Source organism: Heptranchias perlo, chromosome 11 (assembly GCF_035084215.1).
Source record: "Heptranchias perlo isolate sHepPer1 chromosome 11, sHepPer1.hap1, whole genome shotgun sequence".
NCBI classification, from domain to species: domain Eukaryota; kingdom Metazoa; phylum Chordata; class Chondrichthyes; order Hexanchiformes; family Hexanchidae; genus Heptranchias; species Heptranchias perlo.
The window spans coordinates 9,273,551-9,297,172 of record NC_090335.1 but is presented as its reverse complement, the minus strand read 5'-3'; the positions used below and the strand labels follow the sequence as shown (position 1 = coordinate 9,297,172).

General features: G+C 48.2%; 1 protein-coding gene across 4 annotated transcripts in view; it reads right to left on the bottom strand.

Moving 5' to 3' along the window:
* The window catches only part of akap11 (A kinase (PRKA) anchor protein 11), a 102,244-nt gene that overhangs the window by 42,789 nt on the left and 35,833 nt on the right, over window positions 1-23,622 (bottom strand). For all 4 annotated transcript variants that reach the window (XM_067992512.1, XM_067992510.1, XM_067992514.1 and 1 more), the window contains 2 exons: window positions 13,270-13,326; window positions 6,566-6,700 (listed from right to left, as the gene is read on the bottom strand). In XM_067992512.1, the coding sequence (XP_067848613.1) occupies window positions 6,566-6,700; window positions 13,270-13,326 (192 nt within the window). The remainder of the gene's footprint in view (window positions 1-6,565; window positions 6,701-13,269; window positions 13,327-23,622) is intronic.

Sequence of the window (23,622 nt, the reverse complement as noted above, 5' to 3'; positions counted from 1 at the left end):
TCCAAATTGGAGACAAAATAGCAGACACCCATTCTGTCGAAAGGATGGTCATGGAACCAGTCTTCAGGTGATGATGTGTACAAGCTCAACAAACTCAAGACTGTCCTTTTGTGTCTGATTACTGAGCCGTTAGAAATCCCATTACAGGGTGCGGAACCCAATCGGGGGAAATGTACAAAGGAAGCTGCAATTTCCAGATATTAGGGCCTCTCCTTCCCAGGTGTTAAGGCTGTTGACATCCCTATTTGTATATTTACTGCAAACATAATGGCATAAAACCACTAACTTTAAGATCAGGATTAAAAAATGAACTCCATGGGAAATGGAACTTGGGCGGTTTGTTAACAGCTCCTCATCTTAAAGGTGAAAGAGGTACATACAACTGTTTGTAGAAAAACTAACTCTCTAAACCACACTATAGACATTTTGTTAATCTTTGAATTCTGCAGAGCTAAGGTTCAGACAAAGGACTTACAGATCCTAGTGTTGTCAGCGTTTCCCACTTGGGACTGGTGCCTTCTCAGCTGCGGTCTAAATGACAACTCTCAAGATTGCGGACTGAACTAACGTGCCATGAGTCTTGCAAAAAGACAAATTAGCAAGGAAGAGCCGTAGAAAGAATTTAGGGTCAAGGCCCATGAACCTAGTCATGATCTGGGCAAAGGCAAAAAGGAAAGGCGTGTCACCCAATTGAGATACTGCCCTTCGTCAATGGAAGGGCATGCGGCAGTTATAGTTTCTGACACATGCCTGTCCAGTCGAATGCCACCTTGGAAAGGATACACGACAGAATTAATCCTCTTCATCGATCATTAAAACGTTGCTGTCCTGTAAATGGGATTGACTTAAGAAAAAAAAGAGGGCATACAAGGTCCTAATTCAGGACGGAAGCAGGTTTCTAAAAAGATTAAAAGTTTAATGGAAGGTTTCTAGAAAGGTCGGAAGGTTAAAAGAAGTTGTAAATCAAAGTTATAAAAAGCAGAGAGTGGTGACTGAGAGTTGAAAGATTACAAAATGATAAATGTTTAATCAAACAGGAAAGAACTTGTAAAGTGTAAGGCAGCTATTACTTAATAGCTTATGGCACTAAGCAGAGTAAAGTAACAGTACAATACAAAGAATTAACATACATGCAAGATTAGTTAAGGTAGGGCAAGTTGACGACCAAAGAATGATAATGAAGACCACAGGCAAAGACTCGCCAAGGTGAACTCGGGGTGGGGAAGCTGAGCATTCCAGAGGGAAGCAGAACTGCCCAATGCTACAACCCACTAAAAGGTGAGGTTGCAGGTTTACATTTGTATCACAGGAGGATAACATGGGTTTGTACAGAAGTAGGTGCTCATCCTAAGGAGGAACTAAAGGACGACAGAGAGGCCGAAAAACCGAGGCATGATGCCATGTCATAGCTACGTGAAGCACAAGAGGCAGTAGTCACGACCCTCACACGTGACGACGGTCCTACTGCACCTGGAGCAGAGTTTTGAAACCTGCTCACATCTTTTCAAGTTGATGCTAGTAAACATGCTAGACATCAGCAAGGGTCACGGTACTTAAAACTACCCCAATACAATGGTCAGAAAAAGCAGCACGAGAACGTTTTCTAACGCAGGAAGAAAGAGCTGCAGCATTTGCATATGGCATCAAACAGGGAAGGTCACACGGATGAGATCCTTGTCATGATGTCACATTGTTGAAACATCTTAAAAGGCATTAAGCCTTGATTTTCGTCTCTGGCGACATTGTTGTTGAAAGTGGAGCAGGCAAGATTTTCTGAGGTCAGCTTAATTAGAATAACGAAGGTTAACTCCTGACAGTATCACAAAGGAACATAGCAGTTGCTAGACGAAAAGAAGACCACGGTCCATCTAGTTCTCCTACCATCCCAGTAATCGCATGATATAACGATAATGGAGTTGTTGACTAATCATAGCAATCAATCTCTATCAATCAGTCCACAACAGACCCAGACATGAGATGAGGAAAATCCCATTGGAGGAGAGTTTTGGGAACCATAGGTCCAAAGTCACCTGTTCCTCCCAAACATGCTGCACTTACCACGTCATGTCTCAAATTACTCATATACTGTCACCCAAAATATTATTCTTCCGGAAGAAATCTATCTAATTGGTATTTGAATGAATCGACACTAACTGATTCCACCGTCTCGCTCGGGAGCCTGTTCCATAGATTGACCACTCACTCACTGAAATATTGCCGCTTCTGACTGGGAGCTCGCCACTGGGAGGCGGGGTAACAGGAACTGGCCTGCTGCTGCTACAGAATTTAAACACCGACATCAGCTTGAAAGCCCAGGAAACTTTCAAAAGCACGGCTGGAAATCTGTACAGTAGGTCTCGGGGGTCGGCTGCAGGGCACAGAGTCTCCACGCTTTTGGACTCTTTAGTGGAAGAGGAGGGTGGTCCTGTCTGGGAAGTGATTGGAGGAGGCCACCCAAAGGAAATGCTCAGACAGAGTGGCAGAAGATGGCCTTGGCAGCGATACCACCACACAGCGAATCACTGGTGAAAGAAGTCAGTTGGGCACGGTAAGAGGACGCAGACACCTCTCCTAAAACAAAATGCACTGCACCAAGCATGTTTAACACTCAGAGCTGCCTCCCCCTCATTGTGTTGAATGGTTTCAAGAGCTTATGATTAATATCCAAGTAGTACTGCAGGATCTGAGTGAGCCTTTGGCTTAATGATAGCATTCCCGCCTCTGAGCCAGAAGGTGAAGGGTTTCAGCCCTGGCGAGTGGAGATTAGAATACGGTCACTAAATGCTGGGTTGACATCCAGCAAGGTACTTGCTTGTGGGTGGAGTGATCGCTGGCTCAGTGGTAGCATTCCCACCTCTGAATCGGAAAGGTTTGGTTCGGGCTCCACTCCAGACAGCCCGGGTGAGCGGAGACCGGAGCACAGGCTCCGAATACTGGGTTGAGATCCAGTGCGAGTACTTGTGTCCGATGGGTAGCCCCTCCCCCATCGTAAAGGGTAGGTGGGGCTCTTCAGCCTTAGTTAAAGCGCACCTAGGAGAAGGTACTCCAAAGTTAAAAACTGTGAGGAAGGCAACAGGAAACCACCTCAGCTACTCTTCCCTAGTGAGTGGCTCAAGAATCCCATGTGTGAGATTTGAGTTGTGTTCTGCCCTTGGGCAGGTCCTAACAGACAAATGGTCTGCTGGATCCTTCACCCTCCCCCCCCCCCCCCCACCCCCCACCAGCCTTCACCTACAAGGGAGAGGAGAGGGAAGACGGGGAGACAGTGAAAGAGAGCGAAAGCAGGGCCCAAATTCCAGTCTCCTCTTCCGTTTGATCTCATGCTATTGCACCAAATATAATCAGTCAGGAAGCTAGACAATGAAGCTCTCATATCACTCCTTGTACTCACGTGGACTCCGCTCCTCAGTAATCTCATCTCTGTCTTTTTTCTCCTCTGCAAGGTGTGCAATATGAAGAAGCAAGGAGGAAAAAGGTCTGCCTGTCCTTCAGGGCCCACCAACACCGGCAGCAAGTCCCACTCGGAATTTAGCTGCACACACTATCAATCACCCAAGCACTCAGTCCAGAGACATCAACTGGGGTGGGGGTTTACAGAATGAGCCAGTAGGGAATGTGCACGGAATCGTGCAGACCACAAGTGGGTGGAAGATGAAGAGACAGATGTTGTTGGCCAGAGGGTCAGGAGACGTATTTCCTCAATTGAAGAGCCTCAGGTCCCAGAGCTTGAGGGTTTAACCTTTTAAAAGAAGGGTGTTTACAGTCATTGGGGATGGTCTCCCAGAGCATGTAGCAGATGGCGCTCCAGTTAGGGGAGTCCACTATCTGCATCCGTGTCACCTTTATGGGTGGGCGTGCAACACTACTGTTCATCTCAGAGCCTGAGGCATCTCAAGGCCAAATTCCCACCATGGAAGTCCTCAGGGCAGGCTGTGCTTCTGCAACGGATGCTCAGACTGCTGCCAGCAAGGCCTGAGGTGGCAGACTACAGAGGACTGTCTCTTACAGCCTCTAATTGATTGGGCTGGAACTCAGTCAAGTATCTATGGGGTTCAGGAAACCTATTGGTGCCATTCAGTCTCTGTTCCAGCTGATCAGCGGCCATGCAGAATCAATGCCAGACAAGGCCACTGATTTGCGGTTTTCACTGGACAATGGACAGAATCACGGAATACAATCCCCCAAACACTGGCAAAAGGTCCATAATCCCACGGAATAACACTGGAATTGGACTTACTCAGTCAACAGAAACCTATTGCAAACCCCATATGATCAAAAAGATAATCTGACTTATTTCATTTCTGTAACAACAGTGCTTATGCACTGCACTGCACAAAAAAAACAGTTCTGCGAGTCTGCCAACTCAACTCCAGAATGGGCAGACTTCCAATGGGACCAAGGTGATCAACCAAGCATTTTGTTCATTTTATTTGGCACAGTGCATCACCACACACCATTAATAGCTTCTGGCAGACCTTCCTCTTCCCCTTGATGATTTAGATAGGTATTAACTGGATCTCCTAGAGGAAGTAGAATAGATTCGGCCAAAACCAATTATCCCAATATTGGCACCACAACAATGCAAACTACAACACCCGGCAACAAGGTAAGGCTTCCTAGGTGATGCTGAATATAAGCAATCTTGATTTGAAATGGAAAGCGTAGCCCCACTGAAACATTTCCTTGAACCATGCTTCTGTTGAGATGTTTCTCCCGTGGTCGGCCAAGTGGAGTCTCCTGACTTGGGTCCCTTGTTACACCAGAAGGCGGCCTAAAACAGTGTTATTTGATGTTGGGGGAGTGTACTTGGAGTGGGGCTTTTGTCAAGCATTGTGGCCAACTCCTGGCGTTGGGGGCTAGCAGCCCTGCAAGACCTGTAGCTGGTTTATTCAACCTGCATGGGCTAGGCCTCTCCATAGCAGTTATCCTGAAGTTACCCTCCAGTTTTAGCCCAACTGCAGTTCAGCTCCTGAACCTGAAGGGCTCCCTCAGAAATCTAAGCTTGAAATCTGAAACCATGCACATCAACAAACTTGTATACACCAAGCTGAACGACAGGCTCCTAAATTTAAGGCGCGCGCACACACAGCAACAAAGCAGTCTGAAGGAGGGTCTCCACCAGAAGAGGAGGTTTCTTTACAAGGGTACGAGAAGCCCTTTTCACAAGCAGCATCTGGTCCATATTCTGGTAAAAGAATCTTGACCAGTGAACCTGATGACAGGCTATCCCCATCCAGTCATTGCTCTGTGCAAGGGCTGCCCAGGAATTTGCACTTTTTAAAAAGTGGGTTGTAAGTTGGTCCTTCCTCTGTTATGCTTCCACTGGACCTAAAACACCAGCAAGATGCTGAATATAGGAGAAGGCCAATGAGGTTCCACCGGCCTGAAAGATGCCCCACTCTGGCCTCGATGCATGAAGGTTGACTGGGTCTTTGCTGTACGCTTCTTTGCATACAAAGATTAGGGAAGGGGAATCATTCCTCTTGGAGATATGCAATGCATCTTCTAGGCCACGTTGCTGTGAACGTTGAAGAATCAGATTGAAGTATCTAAATAAAGCTCAGAAAGGATTACAGCCTTCCAATTACAGGTCCAAGAAAAATAAAGTAGATTTAACGAGCAGGAGCGGAAATATATAAAATGAACCCCAACACCCCGTGTTCAAAGAGCATCCTAATCATATTGGGGATGACGTTCCCGGCTTCAATTTCAATCGTTCTGTTGAGGATTTTAAATCAAACTTGTCCCAGCCTCTGCTCCTAGGGAATGCCAAGGGCGTATTCCTTATTGGGGGGTGGGGGGGGGGCGGAGGGCAGGGGAGGAAGAGGTTAATGGGGACTTTACATATGGGGAGAAGGTGAGAAGGTAAAAGGTTGTCCCCAAAGTAAAGTTGGGACTGGACGTAAATTGCCTCACAGCAGGTACAGAACAGAAAAAAACTGACTGCACACACGGAACCGCACTCAGAGTAAGAAGAACCAGAGCTAATTTGTATTTTTGATACAATTGAATCAGGTTCTTTATGAAAAGTGGCATGTATTCAGAAATGGGATGAAATAAATAGATCAATGGGAACCCTTTTAAAAAATATACCGCGTTACCATTGCAGCAAGTCTCCAAGCTTTCTGCTGACAATGCAACATATCCATGTACTTACATCAGGCTCCAAGGTTGATTGTGTAATTACCATTTCATCAAATTCAAAAACATTAAATTGGAAATAAATAAAATGAACCCCAACACCCTGTGTTCAATAAGCATTCTAATCATAATGGGGACAACTCTCCCAGCTTCAATTTCAATCGTTCTGTTGAGGATTTTAAATCAAACTTGCCCCAGCGTCCAATCCTCACTGCCCGCTTTCCCAAGAGGTAAGACTTGCGCTGTGTACATAAGGGGAGTGGCTCTGTAACAGGTTAATGCTGCAATCGTTACCCTTTCTACTGTGTTCAACGTAATCGATACTGCAGCTTTTGCATTGGCCTTAGGCATAGCATTATATTTAACCACGCAACACGTAACTGAAGCCTCCTCTTCCTTCCCCCGTTGGGTGTGGTATTATTACCTGGGTAACGGAGTTCTCTTTTGTCCTGGGGTGTTTCTTCAAATCTGTCAAAAGAGCAATTTCAGTATTCTTTAGGTTGTAGAGCTGTAGTGAACTCAGCAAACCAGGGAGCTCCGGGTCAATAGCAGCCAGTGCCTATACAAGAGAATCACAGGTCGCAGGGTAAGTCACACTATCTGACACGGGTCAATAGCAGCCAGTGCCTATACAAGAGAATCACAGGTCGCAGGGTAAGTCACACTATCTGACACGGGTCAATAGCAGCCAGTGCCTATACAAGAGAATCACAGGTCGCAGGGTGAGTCACACTATCTGACACGGGTCAATAGCAGCCAGTGCCTATAAAAGAGAATCACAGGTCGCAGGGTGAGTCACACTATCTGACACAGGTCAATAGGAGCCAGTGCCTATACAGGAGAATCACAGGTCGCAGGGTGAGTCACACTATCTGACACGGGTCAATAGCAGCCAGTGCCTATACAGGAGAATCACAGGTCGCAGGGTGAGTCACACTATCTGACACAGGTCAATAGCAGCCAGTGCCTATACAAGAGAATCACAGGTCGCAGGGTGAGTCACACTATCTGACACAGGTCAATAGCAGCCAGTGCCTATACAAGAGAATCACAGGTCGCAGGGTGAGTCACACTATCTGACACAGGTCAATAGCAGCCAGTGCCTATACAGGAGAATCACAGGTCGCAGGGTGAGTCACACTATCTGACACGGGTTTCAAGCAGGTCAAGGCAGTCAAAAAGCAATCGAGAATCTGAACAATGAGACGGCCCACCGGTGGTGCATAAAGCCTGATCCGATAGAGGTCTTTAAAATTACAAACAGGTTTGATAGGATGGACGTAGAGAAAATGTTTCCACTTGCGCTGGAATTCAAAACTAGGGGCCATAAATACAAGATAATCACTAAAAAAAATCCAATAAGGAATTCAAGAGAAACCTCTTTACCCAGAGAGTGGTTAGAATGTGGAACTTGCTACCACATGGAGTGGTTGAGGCGAACAGCATAGACATGTTTAAGGGGAAGCTAGATAAGTACATTAGGGAGAAAGGAATATAAGGATATGTTGATCGGGTGGGAGGAGGCTCACACAGAGCATAAACACTTGCATAGACCAAGTGGGCCAAAGGGCTTGTTTCTGTGCTGTAAATATTATGTAATTCTACGAATTTTCACAGAGCTGAAATTCCAACACTATTTCCGCTGAAGCCGAGAGAGCCCCCAAGTTTCCTTCAGTTAAATATTGGGAAGACCGAAGCCATTGTCTTCAGTCCCCCACCACAAACACCGTTCCTTAGCCACCGACTCCATCCCTCTCCGTGACCAAGTCTGAGGATGAACCAGACCGTTCACAACCGAGGGATCATATCTGACCCTGAGATCAGCTTCTGATCACATATCGCTCCATCACCAAGACCCCCTAATTCTACCTCCATAACATTGCCCGTCTCCGCCCGTGCCTCAGCTCACCTGCTGCTGAAACTCTCATTCATGAATGTGTTACCTCCAGACTCTACTATTCCAATGCTCTCCTGGCCGGCCTCCCATCTTCCACCCTCCGTAAACTTGAGTTCATCCAAAACTCTACTGCCCGTATCCTAACTCACACTAAGTCCCGTTCTCCCATCACCCCTGTGCTCGCTGACCTACGTTGGCTCCCGATCTAGCAACGCCTCGATTTTAAAATTCTCATCCTTGTGTTCAAGTCCCTCCATGGCCTCGCCCCTCCCTATCTCTGTAACCTCCTCCACCCCTACAACCCTCCGAGATCTCTGCATTCCTCCAATTCTGGCCTCTTCCACATTCCCGATTTTAATCGTTCCACCATTGGCGGCCGTGCCTTCAGCTGCCTAGGCCCTAAGCTCTGGAATTCCCTCCCTAAACCTCTCCGCCTCCCTACCCCTCTCCTCCTTTAAGATGCTCCTTAAAACCCACCTCTTTGACCAAGCTCATATCTCATGTGGCTCGGGGTCAAATTTTGTTTGATAACGCTCCAGTGAAGCACCTTAGGACATTTTACATAAGAACATAAGAAATAGGAGCAGGAGTAGGCCAATCGGCCCCTCGAGCCTGCTCCGCCATTTAATAAGATCATGGCTGATCTGATCCTAACCTCAAATCTAAAGAACACAAGAAGTAGGAGCAGGACCCGGCCACTCAGCCCCTGGGCCTGCTCCGCCACCCACAGGGCCTTGACCGATCCGAACTCAGCTTCATGTCCAATTTCCTGCCCGCTCCCCGTAACCCCTAATTCCCTTTACTTCTAGGATTACTTCTACTACATTAAAGGCGCTTTGTAAATGCAAGTTGTTGTTGTGGTGGTGGAGATAACACAGGGGCACATAGCACTAAAGGTGACTCAGTCTGTAGCTTGACCCTCTCAAGAGGCTCTTGAAGGCAGGGTCGGGAGGGTCTGCTCTGGATGTCCAGGTGCAACTACAGAAGCAGCAGAGACGGACCCATATTGAGCTCAAACACTTTTCAAATACAAAAGGGTTACACCAAATAACTGACTCCACATCCCCATCAGATTTTCGATAGAATTCAAGATCAGGGAAACACGAGGAATTCATAAAGTAACATTCCTTTCAGGGAAAAAGAGGACTCTCTGGAAACTACAGCTGTGCTGTCCTGAATGACGGGAGCAGAAATAGTCCATCGTCCTGATTTGAAACATGGTCAACAGACCAATCCTTGGATAACTCCAGTGATGTCCATGATGGCGGACTGGCGGGCAGACTCACATGGTTATATGGTGTCTCTACACAAGGCATCTGCCAGACCTTTTGGTATTCTTGCATGAAAGAGGGCGGAATCGGTATCCTGGCATTGAAAAAAACCCATGCCAAATTAATGAAACTTGGTCACTAACAAACAAAAAACCTGATCCGTTCCACAATGTTGTTTTCCATGTTAGGGAATTGCGAGTTTCTATTTAGTGTCATCAAGATTTTTCACAAAATCTGTCCTGGCAGTATCCACCATAACTGAGTCCAAAAGTGTTTCACAAGATTCTCATGAGGAAGGCCATTCCGCCCATTTTAATTCATCCATCCCAAAAGACCCTCCAGTTAATTATTTCTTAAATGATGAGCGTTTTTGCCTCCACTGCTCTATCTGGAAGTCTACTGCACGCATTGGTCACTGCGTGTGAAGACAAACTCCCCGAGTCCTGGCTTAAATTTGCCTTTTGCTAGATTGAAGCCTTGTCCCACTCCCGCGATTATTTTAATTTAAAATATTCTAGAATTATCTTTTCCATTCCCTTAAGTATCTTACATATCTCTAGAAGACCTTTTCTCAGACTCCTCCTTTCCGGGTCCAGCTTTCTCTAGCCTTTCCTCAGAATTCTAACACTGGGGGTCGGCTTTTCACTGCGCTGTCTCCGCAGTCTGAATGTCTCTCGTGTTTCTCAAGTGACCAGAACTGGACGAAATTCTGCTTCCGATCCACTCGAGCACCAGTCACCCAACTTGGACCTCCTTCCAGTTGAGGTTACAGTCGACAGTGGGCACGGTGAGAAAGACATCAGTCGCCAGAGATGGCGGCAGAGTCTGACCGTTCTAAAAAGTGTCTTTCCTGGATCTAGTAGGTTCAAGGCAGCTGCCAATATTTGGTCAATCTCTGCCAACTACTGTAGAGTCTTGGAGACACAACGGAGCAAGGAAGTCCGGTTCAAATAACTTTACAAATAGTCTGGCATCTGGAGTTCCAAATATGGCGACCATCATTGATCTCAGGACCTGAAAGGGGCGTTCCACCGAGATTCTGCACCATGGGTCATCTGGAGTTCCCAATATGGCGACCATCATTGATCTCAGGACCTGAAAGGGGCATTCCACCGAGATTCTGTACCATAGGTCATCTGGAGTTCCCAATATGGCGACCATCATTGATCTCAGGACCTGAAAGGGGCGTTCCACCGAGATTCTGCACCATGGGTCATCTGGTCCTGAAACGTTCCAGCTGCAGTAAGGTTACACCCAAGAATTTTTGGAAGCAAACACAAAGGAAGGGCAAACACTGCAAATGATCGAGTTGAGATTTTTCTACGTGGGGGAGAAATCCTATTTCCTCCTCCCCCCCCCCCCATTAACTTAAGGGCGCGTGGGACTGCCATGATGAGAAGGCACCTGAATGGGTCCGTGACCTAGGTGGCACGGAAGCATCATCTATCTGAAAGGAGATTCTTGGAGAACAGGACATCCTCCAATCGTTGTACCAGTTGATGCAGATGAGGGGGTGAACTCTCGTGACATTTCCAACTTTGCTGCCTGTTGACATTTAATGGTAGTGGCCCACGTGGTATGTTTATTCTTGCATGGTATAAATGCCCTGTGTGCAGTAACCAACGCTAAAGCATCAAAAGGATGAGAACCTATGACTGCCCCATAAAGCCCGGATGAGGGGGCACTCGGGTTGGCCTGGTGGGTCCGTGGTTTTCATCGTTCTACCATTGGCGGCCGTGCCTTCAGCTGCCTAGGCCCTAAGCTCTGGATTTCCCTCCCTAAACCTCTCCACCTCTCTCTTCTCCTTTAAGACGCTCCTTAAAACCTAACTCTTTGACCAAGCTCTTGGTCACCTGTCCTAATATTTCCTTCTGTGGCATGATGTCAAATTTTATTTGATTACGCTCTTGTGAATCGCCTTGGGACATTTTACTACGTTAAAGGCGCCATATAAATGCAAGTTGTTGTTGTGGTGAATAAAGACTGAAGGTGACTCTACAAGGAAGGTAATCTTTCTTAATACAGCATCTTCCATACACACGCACACTACTGCTAGTGATAGGACTTAAACTAGTAAGTCCCTCTACTTGGCCGTCAATCAGAAGCTCGCTGGGTCCAACCTAACAGTTGAAGATGTCTTTCCTGTGAGGTAGTAAGATCGGCAGGCACTGATCCACTGTTAGTGAGGCCAGTGTGACAGCATCAGAATCACCTTCGATCCTCCTACTGCGATTTTCGATAAGATCAGAGAAAACGCAAGCTGACGCACTTGCTTCCAGGAGAAGGAAAGGCCATCTTGCTTGACTCATTCATGCCCCCGGAACAGACAGGAAGTTGACGATTTTCCAGTTATGCCGGCGGCTTGATCATCGTCTAACCCCGGCCCAGAAAATGTTGTGACTGCCTCAATATGGATCTCCCATTCAGGGAAAATAAACTAAACTGCCAACTGGCTGAGGGCGCCACCGTATTGTTCACTCTGGATAGATGGTACGCTGAGAGTATTATCCAGTGGTTCAGGGCCAACGGGCTAGTAACGTTGTGCCTTGACAGAGCACTTTTTCCCACAAAGGGTAGCGGAAATCTGGAACTCTCTCCCCCAAAAGGCTGCGCAGCAAAGGTGGGTAAATGGGGTTGAGGTGCAGATCAGCCATGGTCTAATTGAATGGCGGGGCAGGCTCGAGGGGCTGAATGGCCTGCTTCTGTTCCTAATGTTCCTACGATTCAGAGATAACCCCAGTCTGTGGTGTTTGCCCAGAGACGCACTGACTTGAGAGATTGAAAATGTCTCGGGGCCAGTTGCACTGCTCACAGCAAGTGGAGAGAAGAGATAAGTTAACGTTTCAGGTGGTTAACTCATTTCTCCTCTCAAAGATGCCTACTGACCTGCAGAGCGTCATCAGCGTTTTCTGTTTTTGATTCTGATCTGCAGCTTCTTGCTTTTTGTTCATGAGGCTCTCTATGTGCAAGCCTGTTCCTTTAAAGGATGCTGTGCTGTCATTTTTATTTACAACAATCTCTTTTGTCAGTTTGCAGCCAAAGGCTTAACCAGCAAACAGCCAGGGATTGCTGCTTACCTGAACAATGAATAATAATAATAAAACAAATGCAAAATACTGTGGATGCTGGAAATCTGAAATAAAAACAAAAAATTGCTGGAAACACTCAGCAGGTCAGGCACCATCGTAGAGAGAGAAACAGAGTTAATGTTTCAGGTTGGTGACCTTTCATCAGAACTGGAAGATGTTGGAGATGAACGGCTTTTAAGCAAATACAGAGCTGGGAAAAGGGGGCAGGAAAAGAACAAATGGGAAGATCTGTGATAGGGTGGAGGGCAGGAGTGATTAAATGACTAATGGGATGATGGTGCAAGGCAAAGGAGGGTGGTAATGGGACAAGTAAAGAAACAAAAGATGGGTCTAGGAGGTATAAATGGTTACAGCAGAATAACAACGTTAATTGAACAATAATTAGTTCAGTATTGACAGAAACGCAAACAAGGAGGCAATAAAGCACACACCACTGGTGTCAGTATGCCCCAACAAAACTCCAATGTTGATAAACATCTTTTTATTTGAAGTATAACTGGCTATAATTGTAATTGCTGCTCTTACCTGCACTGTTTTTTTTCATCGTGAATTATACCCTGAAGATTGAAATTTCACACCCACTATTTTTCTAATTTATTCTAATTTCTGCGAGCCAAACACACACCTGTGTCCCAAGCTGTTTACAGCACAATAATTAAATGTAGATTGTTGTTATGTTCCTAGCTTTTCAATGAAATTACAACGGTGCACATTTCCTATACAGATAAATAGACTAAAAGTTATTTGATCAGAAAACAAAAACAGCAAAGAAAGTCCAGCTTGTTAAATGGACCTACTGCACCAGAGACGTAGAGGAGCTGGTTACAAAGCATGTAAGTTCTTGTTTCTTCACGTTATAATGTGACATTACCTGCTTTACAGCAGAATCTGCATCTTCAGTTGCACTGGAAAATCCCACGAAAGTGACCTGCAGAACCACATAAAAGATTATTCAGGTCATAGCCTCTCAGCATGGAATATCTAAGCAAAAACAAATGCTTTTCAAACATGCTTATTATGGATAATGCAAGTGATCTAGGGTGGTGAAAAAAAGTGAAAGTTTCAAGGCAGCTGCAGGAGAACATAAGAACATAAGAAATTGGAGCAGGAGTAGGCCAATCGGCCCCTCGAGCCTGCTCCGCCATTCAATAAGATCATGGCTGATCTGATCCCAACCACAAATCTAAAGAACACAAGAAGTAGGAGCAGGACCCGGCCACACAGCCCCTGGGCCCTCTGCGCCACCCACAGGGCATTGACCGATCCAAACTCAGCTTCATGTCCAATTTCCTGCCCGCTCCCCATAACCCCTAATTCCCTTTACTTCTAGAAAACTGTCTATTTCTGTTTTAAATTTATCTAATGATGTAGCTTCCACAGCTTCCTCGGGCAGCAAATTCCACAGACCTACCACCCTCTGAGTGAAGAAGTTTCTCCTCATCTCAGTTTTGAAAGAGCAGCCCCTTATTCTAAGATTATGCCCCCTAGTTCTAGTTTCACCCATCTTTGGGAACATCCTTACTGCATCCACCCGATCAAGCCCCTTCACAATCTTATATGTTTCAATAAGATCGCCTCTCATTCTTCTGAACTCCAATGAGTAGAGTCCCAATCTACTCAACCTCTCCTCATATGTCCACCCCCTCATCCCCGGGATTAACCGAGTGAACCTTCTTTGTACTGCCTCGAGAGCAAGTATGTCTTTTCTTAAGTATGGAGACCAAAACTGTATGCAGTATTCCAGGTGCGGTCTCACCAATACCCTATATAACTGCAGCAATACCTCCCTGTTTTTATATTCTATCCCCCTAGCAATAAAAGCCAACATTCCGTTGGCTTTCTTGATCACCTGCTGCACCTGCATACCAACTTTTTGATTTTCTTGCACTAGGACCCCCAGATCCCTTTGTACTGCAGTACTTTCCAGTCTCTTGCCATTAAGAAAATAACTTGCTCTCTGATTTTTCCTGCCAAAGTGCATAACCTCACATTTTCCAATATTATATTGCATCTGCCAAATCTCCGCCCACTCACCCAGCCTGTCTATATCCCCTTGCAGGTTTTTTATGTCCTCCTCACTCTCTACTTTCCCTCCCATCTTTGTATCATCTGCAAATTTTGATATGTTGCACTCGGTCCCCTCCTCCAAATCGTTAATATAGATTGTAAAGAGTTGGGGACCCAGCACCGACCCCTGTGGAACACCACTGGTTACTGGTTGCCAGTCCGAAAATGAACCATTTATCCCAACTCTCTGCTTCCTGTTCGATAACCAATCCTCCACCCATGCCAGAATATTACCCCCAATCCCGTGATTTTTTATCTTGAGCAATAATCTTTTATGTGGCACCTTGTCGAATGCCTTCTGGAAGTCTAAATACACTATGTCCACTGGTTCCCCTTTATCCACCCTGTACGTTATATCCTCAAAGAACTCAAGCAAATTTGTCAGACATGACTTCCCCTTCATAAAGCCATGCTGACTTTGTCCTATTAAATTATGCTTATCTAAATGTTCCGTTACTGTCTCCTTAATAATAGACTCCAAAATTTTACCCACCACAGATGTTAAGCTAACTGGCCTATAATTTCCAGCCTTCTGCCTACTACCCTTTTTAAATAACGGTGTTACATTAGCAGTTTTCCAATCTGCCGGGACCTCTCCTGAGTCCAGGGAATTTTGGAAAACTATCACCAAAGCATCCACAATCCCTACTGCCACTTCCCTCAAGACCCTAGGATGGAAGCCATCAGGTCCAGGGGATTTATCCGCTTTGAGTCCCATTATTTTACTGAGTACCATCTCCTGAGTGATTTTAATCGTATTTAGCTCCTCCCCCCGTAGAGTCCCCTGTTTGTCCAGTGTTGGGATATTCTTAGTGTCCTCTACTGTAAAGACTGAAACAAAATATTTGTTCAGCATTTTTGCCATCTCCATGTTTCCCACCATTAATTTCCCGGTCTCATCCTCTAAGGGACCTACGTTTGCCTTAGCCACCCTTTTTCTTTTTATATAACTATAGAAACTCTTGCTATCTGTTTTTATATTTTTTGCTAATTTCTTTTCATAATCTAACTTCCCTTTCTTAATCAATCCTTTTGTTACTTTTTGCTGTCTTTTGAAGAATTCCCAATCTTCTATCCTCCCACTAAGTTTGGCTACCTTATATGTCCTTGTTTTTAGTCGGATACTATCCTTGATTTCTTTACTTAGCCACGGATGGCTGTCATTTCTTTTACACCCTTTTTTCCTCAGTGGAATATATTTATTTTGAAAGTTGTAAAATAACTCCCTAAATGAACACCACTACTCATGTACCGTCTTACCCTTTAATCTATTTTCCCAGTCCACTTTAATCAATTCCGCTCTCATACCATCATAGTCTCCTTTATTCAAGCTCAGTACGCTTGTTTGAGAATCAACCTTCTCACCCTCTAATTGGATATGGAATTCAACCATGTTGTGGTCGCTCGTTCCAAGGGGATCCTTAACTAGGACATTATTAATTAATCCTGACTCATTACACAGGACCAGGTCCAAGGTTGCCTGCCCCCTTGTAGGATCAGTTACATACTGCTCAAGAAATCCATCCCTGATGCACTCAATGAACTCGTCCTCAAGGCTGCTCTGCCCAATTTGATTTGTCCAGTTAATATGATAATTAAAATCCCCCATAATTATGGCTGTTCCCTTACTACATGCCCCGACTACTTCCTGATTAATACTTCTTCCAGCAGAGTTGCAACTATTAGGAGGTCTATATACTACGCCCACTAATGTTTTTTTCCCCTTATTATTCCTTATCTCCACCCAAACTGTTTCATTATCTTGATGCTTTGTCCCAATATCATCTATCTGTATTACAGTGATTCCTTCCTTTATTAACATAGCCACCCCACCTCCCCTTCCTTCCTGCCTGTCCTTCCTGATTGTTAAATACCCTGGCATATTTAATTCCCAGTCGTTGTCACCCTGCAGCCATGTTTCTGTAATGGCCACAAGATCATACCCATACGTAGTTATTTGTGCCGTTAACTCGTCCATTTTGTTACGAATGCTACGTGCATTCAGATAAAGAACTTTCAAATCTGTTTTGTGACGCTTAGTTCCTGCTTTTTCCTTTTTTAACACTTTACCTATTACTCCATACCTTCTGTCCCTTCCTGTTACGCTTTCCTCTCTCTCCCTGCTCAGGTTCCCAACCCCCTGCCACTTTAGTTTAAACCCTCCCCAACAGCACTAGCAAACACTCCTCCTAGGACAGCGGTCCCGGCCCTGCCCAGGTGCAGACCGTCCGGTTTGTACTGGTCCCACCTCCCCCAGAACCGTTTCCAGTGTCCCAGGAATTTGAATCCCTCCCCCTTGCACCATTCCTCTAGCCACGTATTCATTTGAAATATCCTCCTATTTCTACTCTGACTAGCACGTGGCACTGGCAGCAATCCTGAGATTACTACCTTTGAGGTCCTATTTTTTAATTTACCTCCTAACTCCCTATATTCTGCTTTTAGGACCTCATCCCCTTTTTTACCTATATCGTTGGTGCCTATGTGCACCACGACAGCTGGCTGTTCGCCCTCCCCCTCCAAAACTTTCATCGACCGGTACACCCACTTTCCCGTTTGTGGCAATCGGCGGAACTTGTGTGTCTGCCGTGGCTCAGTGGCATCTCCACCACCTCTGAGTCAGAAGGTCGTGGGTTCAAGTCCCACTCCAGAAACTTGAGCACATAATCCAGGCTGATGTTCCAGAGTCAGTACTGAGGGAGCACTGCACTGTCGGAGGTGCTGTCTTTCAGATGAGACGTCAAACCGAGGCCCCGCCTGCTCTCTCGTGTGGCACTATTTCGAAGGCGAGCAGGGGAGTTCTCCCCAGGGGTCCTGGCCAATATTTATCCCTCAACCAACATCACTGAAACAGATTATCTGGCCATTTATCTCGATGCTGTTTGTGGGACCTTGCTGTTTGCAAATGGGCTTCAACGCTTCCCTACATTACAACAACGGTTACACTTTTAACAGTAATTCATTGGCTGAAAAGTACTTTGGAACATCGTGAGGTAGTGAAAGGTAGCATATAAATGCAAGTGCATTCTTTCTTTGTAACTGCAAATGCAAGGAGTCTTACAACACCAGGTTATAGTCCAACAGCTTTAGAGCGAACTCACCTGACGAAGGAGGAAGCCTCCGAAAGCTTGTGATTTCAAATAAAGCTGTTGGACTATAACCTGGTGTTGTAAGACTCCTTACATTTGTCCACCCCAGTCCATCACCGGCATCTCCACATCATGGCTTTGTAACTGCAGGATGACTCCTGGGTTCAGCAGTGAACTGTGGGCTTTAGCAGCCTCTGCTGATGACACTGTGTAATTGCAGATAAATGTGATTCAGTTGTCACTCAAATCTCTTGGTATTGTTATTATATTTGCAACCTGGTGTCGGGCTGCACTTCTATTACTTACGGTTTTTACTACTGAAATTTATAACAGTTGAGAATAAAATTTTCCCTTTATTTTGTACAATTAAGTATTTTGTATAATCATGTTCTTCCAATTAACTGATTTTTTCTTTAATTACTCAGTCTTCACGGAGTCGCCACTTCTTTTTCTGCCAAATAATCAGCAATTGCGTTAAAAACGGTCGAAAGTCTTTACCTTTTAATATTAAATTCTGCAAATAAAGCCTGTGTGCGAGGGGAATAAACGGTCAAGGCTCAGACACTTCAGCTCTAAGGAAACGGGACAGTCAGTGGGCGGGAACATTCAAGCTCGGTGCTCTAACACTTCACTGGCCGGGCCCATACCTGCTGCTCGAGGCCGGCCTGCTCTTGGGGGAGCGAGTTCCAGATCTTCACTACCTTTTGTGTAAAGAAGTGCTTCCTGATTTCGCTCCTGAATGGCCTAGGTCCAATTTTAAGATTATGGCCTCTTGTTCTGGATTCCCCCACCAGAGGAAATTGTTTCTCTCTATCTACCCTATCGAATCCCTTAATCATTTTGAACTCCTCAATTAGATCATCCCTCAACCTTCTAAACTCAAGGGAGTAAAAAAACAAGTCTATGCTCATAATTTAACCCTTTTAGCCCCGGTATCATTCTGGTGAATCTGCGCTGCACCCCCTCCAAGGCCAATATATCCTTCCTGAGGTGCAGTGCCCAGAACTGAACGCAGTAATACAGATGTGGTCTGACCAAGGCTCTGTACAACTGAAGTATAACTCCCTCACTTTTGAATTCTAATCCTCCAAATTGCCGGCCACTCAACTTCCCTTCCTGCGACATCCCCCCCTACCCCACCATTTTGGCCGACATCATCCATCTCCTCATTCATTGTCACCCTTATTTCAAAAACTATCATCTCTCCCTCCTCACAAGAACCCACCCTTCATACCTCTTGTCCTTGTTAACTAACATCCTAACACCAAACTCTCTTCCCTCTTCGCCGTCCTTGAGCATGTTCTCACCTCCCGAATCTGTGCCTATCCTTCTCACCATCCCCTGTTTGAATCTCTCCAATCAAGTTGCTGCTCCTCCCCCAGCATCAAAACGGCCCTGGTCAAATCATAAATTATATTCTCCGTCTCCAACGCATTCATCCTTCCTGCACCTCACTGCAGCCAAGGGACCACACGACGCTCCCGGCGTTACGGAAAGGGGGGCGCCGCTCCCGGCGTTACGGAAAGGGGGGCGCCGCTCCCGGCGTTACGGAAAGGGGGGCGCCGCTCCCGGCGTTACGGAAAGGGGGCGCCGCTCCCGGCGTTACAGAAAGGGGGGCGCCGCTCCCAGCGTTACGGAAAGGGGGGCGCCGCTCCCAGCGTTACAGAAAGGGGGGCGCCGCTCCCAGTGTATAAAAAGGGGGCACCGCTCCCAGTGTATAAAAAGGGGGCACCGCTCCCAGTGTATAAAAAGGGGGCACCGCTCCCAGTGTATAAAAAGGGGGCACCGCTCCCAGTGTATAAAAAGGGGGCACCGCTCCCAGTGTATAAAAAGGGGGCACCGCTCCCGGTGTATAAAAAGGGGGCGCCGCTCCCGGTGTATAAAAAGGGGGCGCCGCTCCCGGTGTATAAAAAGGGGGCACCGCTCCCGGTGTATAAAAAGGGGGCACCGCTCCCGGTGTATAAAAAGGGGGCACCGCTCCCGGTGTATAAAAAGGGGGCACCGCTCCCGGTGTATAAAAAGGGGGCGCCGCTCCCGGTGTATAAAAAGGGGGCGCCGCTCCCGGTGTATAAAAAGGGGGCGCCGCTCCCAGTGTATAAAAAGGGGGCACCGCTCCCAGTGTATAAAAAGGGGGCGCCGCTCCCAGTGTATAAAAAGGGGGCGCCGCTCCCAGTGTATAAAAAGGGGGCGCCGCTCCCAGTGTATAAAAAGGGGGCACCGCTCCCAGTGTATAAAAAGGGGGCACCGCTCCCAGTGTATAAAAAGGGGGCACCGCTCCCAGTGTATAAAAAGGGGGCACCGCTCCCAGTGTATAAAAAGGGGGCACCGCTCCCAGCGTATAAAAAGGGGGCACCGCTCCCAGCGTATAAAAAGGGGGCGCCGCTCCCAGCGTATAAAAAGGGGGCGCCGCTCCCAGCGTATAAAAAGGGGGCACCGCTCCCAGCGTATAAAAAGGGGGCACCGCTCCCAGCGTATAAAAAGGGGGCACCGCTCCCAGCGTATAAAAAGGGGGCGCCGCTCCCAGCGTATAAAAAGGGGGCACCGCTCCCAGCGTATAAAAAGGGGGCACCGCTCCCAGCGTATAAAAAGGGGGCACCGCTCCCAGCGTATAAAAAGGGGGCACCGCTCCCAGCGTATAAAAAGGGGGCACCGCTCCCAGCGTATAAAAAGGGGGCACCGCTCCCAGCGTATAAAAAGGGGGCACCGCTCCCAGCGTATAAAAAGGGGGCACCGCTCCCAGTGTATAAAAAGGGGGCACCGCTCCCAGTGTATAAAAAGGGGGCACCGCTCCCAGTGTATAAAAAGGGGGCACCGCTCCCAGTGTATAAAAAGGGGGCACCGCTACCAGTGTATAAAAAGGGGGCACCGCTCCCAGTGTATAAAAAGGGGGCACCGCTCCCAGTGTATAAAAAGGGGGCACCGCTCCCAGTGTATAAAAAGGGGGCACCGCTCCCTGTGTATAAAAAGGGGGCACCGCTCCCTGTGTATAAAAAGGGGGCACCGCTCCCTGTGTATAAAAAGGGGGCACCGCTCCCTGTGTATAAAAAGGGGGCACCGCTCCCAGTGTATAAAAAGGGGGCACCGCTCCCAGTGTATAAAAAGGGGGCACCGCTCCCAGTGTATAAAAAGGGGGCACCGCTCCCTGTGTATAAAAAGGGGGCACCGCTCCCTGTGTATAAAAAGGGGGCACCGCTCCCTGTGTATAAAAAGGGGGCACCGCTCCCTGTGTATAAAAAGGGGGCACCGCTCCCTGTGTATAAAAAGGGGGCACCGCTCCCAGTGTATAAAAAGGGGGCACCGCTCCCAGTGTATAAAAAGGGGGCACCGCTCCCTGTGTATAAAAAGGGGGCACCGCTCCCTGTGTATAAAAAGGGGGCACCGCTCCCGGTGTATAAAAAGGGGGCACCGCTCCCGGTGTATAAAAAGGGGGCACCGCTCCCGGTGTATAAAAAGGGGGCACCGCTCCCAGTGTATAAAAAGGGGGCAACGCTCCCTGTGTATAAAAAGGGGGCACCGCTCCCAGTGTATAAAAAGGGGGCACCGCTCCCAGTGTATAAAAAGGGGGCACCGCTCCCAGTGTATAAAAAGGGGGCACCGCTCCCAGTGTATAAAAAGGGGGCACCGCTCCCAGTGTATAAAAAGGGGGCACCGCTCCCAGTGTATAAAAAGGGGGCACCGCTCCCAGTGTATAAAAAGGGGGCACCGCTCCCAGTGTATAAAAAGGGGGCACCGCTCCCAGTGTATAAAAAGGGGGCACCGCTCCCTGTGTATAAAAAGGGGGCACCGCTCCCTGTGTATAAAAAGGGGGCACCGCTCCGTGTGTATAAAAAGGGGGCACCGCTCCCTGTGTATAAAAAGGGGGCACCGCTCCCTGTGTATAAAAAGGGGGCACCGCTCCCTGTGTATAAAAAGGGGGCACCGCTCCCTGTGTATAAAAAGGGGGCACCGCTCCCTGTGTATAAAAAGGGGGCACCGCTCCCTGTGTATAAAAAGGGGGCACCGCTCCCTGTGTATAAAAAGGGGGCACCGCTCCCAGTGTATAAAAAGGGGGCACCGCTCCCAGTGTATAAAAAGGGGGCACCGCTCCCAGTGTATAAAAAGGGGGCACCGCTCCCAGTGTATAAAAAGGGGGCACCGCTCCCAGCGTTACAGAAAGGGGGCGCCGCTCCCAGTGTATAAAAAGGGGGCACCGCTCCCAGTGTATAAAAAGGGGGCACCGCTCCCAGTGTATAAAAAGGGGGCACCGCTCCCAGTGTATAAAAAGGGGGCACCGCTCCCAGTGTATAAAAAGGGGGCACCGCTCCCAGTGTATAAAAAGGGGGCACCGCTCCCAGTGTATAAAAAGGGGGCACCGCTCCCAGTGTATAAAAAGGGGGCACCGCTCCCAGTGTATAAAAAGGGGGCACCGCTCCCAGTGTATAAAAAGGGGGCACCGCTCCCAGTGTATAAAAAGGGGGCACCGCTCCCAGCGTTACAGAAAGGGGGCACCGCTCCCAGTGTATAAAAAGGGGGCACCGCTCCCAGTGTATAAAAAGGGGGCACCGCTCCCAGTGTATAAAAAGGGGGCACCGCTCCCAGTGTATAAAAAGGGGGCACCGCTCCCTGTGTATAAAAAGGGGGCACCGCTCCCAGTGTATAAAAAGGGGGCACCGCTCCCAGTGTATAAAAAGGGGGCACCGCTCCCAGTGTATAAAAAGGGGGCACCGCTCCCTGTGTATAAAAAGGGGGCACCGCTCCCTGTGTATAAAAAGGGGGCACCGCTCCCAGTGTATAAAAAGGGGGCACCGCTCCCAGTGTATAAAAAGGGGGCACCGCTCCCAGTGTATAAAAAGGGGGCACCGCTCCCAGTGTATAAAAAGGGGGCACCGCTCCCAGTGTATAAAAAGGGGGCACCGCTCCCAGTGTATAAAAAGGGGGCACCGCTCCCAGTGTATAAAAAGGGGGCACCGCTCCCAGTGTATAAAAAGGGGGCACCGCTCCCAGTGTATAAAAAGGGGGCACCGCTCCCAGTGTATAAAAAGGGGGCACCGCTCCCAGTGTATAAAAAGGGGGCACCGCTCCCAGCGTTACAGAAAGGGGGCGCCGCTCCCAGCGTTACAGAAAGGGGGCGCCGCTCCCAGCGTTACAGAAAGGGGGCGCCGCTCCCAGCGTTACAGAAAGGGGGCGCCGCTCCCAGCGTTACAGAAAGGGGGCGCCGCTCCCAGCGTTACAGAAAGGGGGCGCCGCTCCCAGCGTTACAGAAAGGGGGCGCCGCTCCCAGCGTTACAGAAAGGGGGCGCCGCTCCCAGCGTTACAGAAAGGGGGCGCCGCTCCCAGCGTTACAGAAAGGGGGCGCCGCTCCCAGCGTTACAGAAAGGGGGCGCCGCTCCCAGCGTATAAAAAGGGGGCACCGCTCCCAGTGTATAAAAAGGGGGCACCGCTCCCAGTGTATAAAAAGGGGGCACCGCTCCCAGTGTATAAAAAGGGGGCGCCGCTCCCAGCGTTACAGAAAGGGGGCGCCGCTCCCAGCGTTACAGAAAGGGGGCGCCGCTCCCAGCGTTACAGAAAGGGGGCGCCGCTCCCAGCGTTACAGAAAGGGGGCGCCGCTCCCAGCGTTACAGAAAGGGGGCGCCGCTCCCAGCGTTACAGAAAGGGGGCGCCGCTCCCAGCGTTACAGAAAGGGGGCGCCGCTCCCAGCGTTACAGAAAGGGGGCGCCGCTCCCAGCGTTACAGAAAGGGGGCGCCGCTCCCAGCGTTACAGAAAGGGGGCGCCGCTCCCAGTGTATAAAAAGGGGGCACCGCTCCCAGTGTATAAAAAGGGGGCACCGCTCCCAGTGTATAAAAAGGGGGCACCGCTCCCAGTGTATAAAAAGGGGGCACCGCTCCCAGTGTATAAAAAGGGGGCACCGCTCCCAGTGTATAAAAAGGGGGCACCGCTCCCAGTGTATAAAAAGGGGGCACCGCTCCCAGTGTATAAAAAGGGGGCACCGCTCCCAGTGTATAAAAAGGGGGCACCGCTCCCAGTGTATAAAAAGGGGGCACCGCTCCCAGTGTATAAAAAGGGGGCACCGCTCCCAGCGTTACAGAAA